The sequence below is a fragment of the Sprattus sprattus genome (assembly GCF_963457725.1).
Source record: "Sprattus sprattus genome assembly, chromosome: 14".
In the NCBI taxonomy this organism is placed as follows: Eukaryota; Metazoa; Chordata; class Actinopteri; order Clupeiformes; family Clupeidae; genus Sprattus; species Sprattus sprattus.
This window is the reverse complement of record NC_137912.1, coordinates 8,773,283-8,778,282: the sequence shown is the minus strand read 5'-3', so window position 1 is coordinate 8,778,282 and position 5,000 is coordinate 8,773,283. Positions and strand designations below refer to the sequence as shown.

The 5,000-nt window shown below is 45.8% G+C and overlaps 1 protein-coding gene across 1 annotated transcript in view; it reads left to right on the top strand.

Moving 5' to 3' along the window:
• The window catches only part of ptprb (protein tyrosine phosphatase receptor type b), a 53,220-nt gene that overhangs the window by 40,159 nt on the left and 8,061 nt on the right, over nucleotides 1–5,000 (top strand). Inside the window, 3 exon segments of the mRNA XM_080851373.1 lie at nucleotides 1,009–1,143; nucleotides 1,752–1,874; nucleotides 2,409–2,572. Of these exon segments, the coding sequence (XP_080707499.1) occupies nucleotides 1,009–1,143; nucleotides 1,752–1,874; nucleotides 2,409–2,572 (422 nt within the window).

Sequence of the window (5,000 nt, the reverse complement as noted above, 5' to 3'; positions counted from 1 at the left end):
CCCCTCATCTCCCCTCTCACGAGGCGCATGTCCCCTCTCAGCTTACCCATGCCAGTGAAATGGCTGCCCTCTACCCCCGTAGTCCATCATCTGACATGTTTACACACATCATGCACACACTCCCAGGCCCTCCACTGCACTGTGTGATATCTGCAGCCGTAACCGTAGTAACATTAAAACATGGCAGTGTTTTTTTTTTCTTTTTTCTGCTGAGTCGTTTGTTGTTGTTTGTTGTTTTCTTGCTTATTAGTCGAGCTGTTGTTTAGCCGTAGCTGTTTCTTTCAGCTGGATGACTAAGCATTCTGGGAGCCCTCCTCAGCTGTCTCCGGCCTTGGTAGAGAATAATGAGGGCGCTCTCCACCCGGGTGAAAATAAAAACAGCTAGCATCGCAGTTACCCGCATTTGTATTACGCTCAGTGTAATTTGTATCCCCATTAACATTCACCAGTGCCGTTCATTACATTACATTTACATTTAGTCATTTAGCAGACGCTTTTGTCCAAAGTGACGTACAGGGGAGAGAACAGTCAAGCTAAGAGCAATAAAACCTGGTGTAACAATAAATACTGCTTTTTTTTGTTTGTTTGTTTGTTTTTTTCAAGAAATAGAAAACGACATAGAAAGAAAAAGAAGTGCGGTCCACACATCTGTGACTCGTAACAAAGTTACTGTATGTTTAAACCAGCTTCATTAAGTCCTGCTGAGATAGCATCTGTCTGTCTCTCTCAGCTCCTGTTTATTTAATCATGTAATGCTTGTGTCTGGGTTTACACATGCATCCTGTCCACCCCTCCATGTTGTCCCCTATTAGGTTTCCACCAGCACACCTGTTTGTTGTCCATCCTTCGTATCTTCTTGCCTTCTTACCGCCTATCTGTCTGTCTGTCCATCCCTCGTCCCTGCACTTCTGTCTGTCCATCTTGCCCACCTTACCGCCTATCTGTCTGTCCATCTCTTTGCTCATGTCTCTGTTGTCCCTCTGTCTGTGTCCGTCTGTCCGCCCCTAGGGTCATAATTTCCGGCGGGAGTACATGGCCACGCAGGGGCCACTCCCGGGTACCAAGGAGGACTTCTGGAGGATGGTGTGGGAGCAGAATGTGCACAACATCGTCATGGTTACGCAGTGTGTGGAGAAAGGCCGGGTAAGTGGGAACACCCCCCCCCCTCCCCCGGCTCACCGCCGTTCCTCTGTTGCCTTGGTGATGAAGCCCAGACCAAAAGAGAGAGAGAGAGAGAGAGAGAGAGAGAGAGAGAAAAAGGGAGGAAAGACAAAAACATCCAATATTTAAAGAGCAAAAGAGAGATGAAAGGCCCATTGAGATGATTGGCCCGTGGAGCACAGAGTGATTACACTCTCCCAAGGCTGGGTGACGTCATCAGGTCAGCCGGTTAAGCCGGCCTCCAACTGGCACAGCAGGAGGTCACAACTTATGTGTCGTGTCTGTCTACAATGTAAAGAAAACAAAATGAAGTAAAGAAAAGGAAGAAAGAAAGAGAGTAAGAAATAAAGAAAGAATGAAGGAAAGAAGAGACATCTAGGGTCTACCCCTACAGTCTACATGTCTCTTCTTTCCTCCCTTCTTTCCTCCCTTCTTTCTTTCTTTCTTTCTTTCTTTTTTTCTTTCCTTTACATCCTTTTGCCTCTTCTCTCCATCTGTCTTGGCTGTCTCTTTGTCCAAATTCCTTCATTTATTCATTTTCCTTCACTCTGTTTGTTCTTCTCCCCTCTTCATCCCTCTTTCTCTTCCAGGTGAAGTGTGACCACTACTGGCCCCAGAACCGAGAGCCGCTGTACTACGGGGATTTGGTGGTGCAGGTCCTCTCGGAGTCGGTGCTTCCTGAGTGGACCATCCGTGAGTTCAAGATCTGCTACGTGAGTGACAAGAACTTCACCTTTCTCTCCTCTTCTGTTAGAGGGGGAATACAAAAAACAATAATTTCTTTACTCACTGACTCAGAAAATTACTCATTGCAATACAACCGATTGACTTTAATGATCTGACTATAAATCACGGGAAGGGGATAGGAGAAAGCTTCTCGCTCTGTTGACAGACTAGATTAGTTAAAATACTTTCAATTCACGGAGCCCCATCGGTGCCAGTGTTGTTGGATAAGGAGAGATTAATATCCTGCGATATATTGAAGAGGAGTACCTGGAGACTAGACTGCCAGTGTACATGATGGGGCACGGGGGGGTAATCGTGAGGTTCTCAGTTTATCCTTTCGATGTTTTGCTTCAATTAACTTAAAACCTCAAATAACCCTATTTATATAACCCATAATTGCATGCACACCACGTTTTGTTATGAATTCTCATGGCACAGTGCGTCTGAGCAGTGGCGGTGATGTGATGTGGTGTGTGTGTGTGCCTTGGCTCTGACGGTGGGCATTTTTCCGGGCATCTCAGGAAGGCCAGCTGGCGTACCCTCGCGTCGTGCGCCACTTCCACTACACGGTCTGGCCTGACCACGGCGTGCCCGAGACCACCCAGTCACTCATCCAGTATGTGAGGACCGTGCGAGACTACATCGATCGAGTGCCCACCTCTGGGCCCACCGTAGTGCACTGCAGGTAAACAGCATGTGTGTGTGTGTGTGTGTGTGTGTGTGTGTGCGTGTGTGTGTGTGTGTGTGTGTGTATCTGTGCGTGTGTGTTGTGAACTCCCAAGGTTCAGAACAACACAACAAGGGTGTTTTCAGCAAGATGGGTCCTTTTATTAACAGGTGAGCTTTCAATTAGTGGATGGCCCGACCTCCCTAGTCCCCAGAGCACCTCCACAGGGTCCTAGAGCCTGCCCAGTATGGCCTTTGTAAACAAAGGCTGTCCACCACCTTTCCGAAGGTAATTTGCCAATGCTTAGAACCTAGTGGGACCCCAGTGTGTGTGTGAGTGTGAGTGTGAGTGTGAGTGTGAGTGTGAGTGTGAGTGTGAGTGTGAGTGTGAGCGTGAGCGTGAGCGTGAGCGTGAGCGTGTGCGTGTGCGTGTTTGGTGCGTCTGCGTGTGTGCGTGTGCGTGTGTTTAAAAACATATATGATGGTATAAAATACTTGAGCACACAAGCTCAGAAAAATACATACAGTATAATAACTATGTTTGATGTTAGATATGGAAGCATGAATTACCTTTTATCAGATGCTTTCATCGCAGGTGTTTTATCGCAGATGTTTTATGACCATGTGTGCTCCCTGGGAGTCACACTCATGACCTGCGTGTTATTAGCACCTTGCCAGTTGAGCCAGAGAAACAGGAACGGCATGCTTCATCTTCTGAGCTGTCTCACAAATGTGCTAATAGGTTAAAAACAGGCAATCACGTCACAGACAAATGCTCTTTTTTCACAGACACTTTACTAGACATGATATGAGAAATGGAGAGAGAGGGGAGAGGACTGAGAAAAGGGGGATCAGGGGAAATGGAAAAGAAAGATTAATATTTAAAGTCTCTGCCTTTCAATATCAAGAGGTTGTGACATCACTTACACAACCCCCTTATACACACACATACACACACACTAACACACGCACACACACACACACACACACACACACACACACACACACACACACACACACTCCTGCCTCCCACAGAGATGTCACATAATGTTATTGGATTTTGATCTCCGGCGTTTTCATCATTACAGTTTTTCTCGCTTTTTTTCTGTTATTACCTCTCCTCTGTGTCATCACCACCCACAGTACTATCCTTCAAGCACACATGCATGTGCTGCTCACACACACACACACACACACATGCACACACACATGCACACACGCACGCACACACACACTTACACACGCACACAGAAATAAAACACAGCACAGCACAGCACACAAGTGTGAATTGGAACACATGGCCACCCCTTTACCATACATGCAAAACAAACACTCCGTTCAAACAGAGCCCTCTACCCACCAGCAGGCAGTAATCTCAAACAGTCCGCCACGCACCACTCGGATGGCATTGGATTGGCATTGTGTGCTGCCAGTGTCCACCACGTGCTCACAAACCCAATCTGGCCTGAGGTAAAACCAGAGGCTAATCCTAAAAGGGCCTCAAAACAGCGTCCAGTTACAGGAAATACAGGATAGACTGCATGTGGGCGAAAACCTCCAAATGACATAACTATTTAGTCAGCGACTTAATTATAAACTTGGTGTTTAATAAACTGAACAGTACGGTTACAGTAATGTCAGGTGAATAAACAGGCCAAGAGCTCAGGGTATTAATATTGAACTAGCTACTGAGCACATACTATTGATTGATAAAAGTCTGATAGAACCAAGAGAGAAGTATTTTAATGCTGAGCATGTAGAGATGTACTAAACTATAAGAGTAACACTTCACTGCTGCTGTCAGCCAATAACATACGCCATTAGAGCCACACAGCAATCATTGCTTTTTAATGTCCTATACATTTCATAGGTTTTATGTTTTATAGTCTCATTACTCTTTTTAATCTCTTCGTTTGTTCTTGTATATTTTGATTGTAAATTGATTAACAACTGAAAAGCACTTTGGTACAACACCACTCTTTCTAAATGTGCTCTATAAATAAATATGCGTTGACTTGACAGTCACACAGCACAACAAAAGCCCCCTTTTTATTTGTTCAGAAATGTACATGTATCGATTTCAAGGTAGGTTTATCCGAAGGTGTGCTCAAATATCAACAACCCTTCACCAGAGTCAGGGACGGCCTTTAAGAGTGAAAACACGTAGGATATGCCTTCCTAATCAAACATTGACATTTTCATCAAATCTCTTTTGCCTCTGCTTTCTTCACTGAAGAGAGACTTGGTTACCGTCAGACACATTGGCGTGTTAGTTTCCGTGTGGCCGTATATGGCTGGAAGCTTTCAGGAAGAAGTCTGATGTTGTGTCAAAGGCAATCTGAGGTTGGCTGGTTGGTGGGGGGTGCTTCTGCTCTCCGGGCTAAGAAAGTTGAGCCGTGCTCCGGCTCCCGCACAGCGTGGGGGTGTGTGAGTGTGTGTGTGTGTGT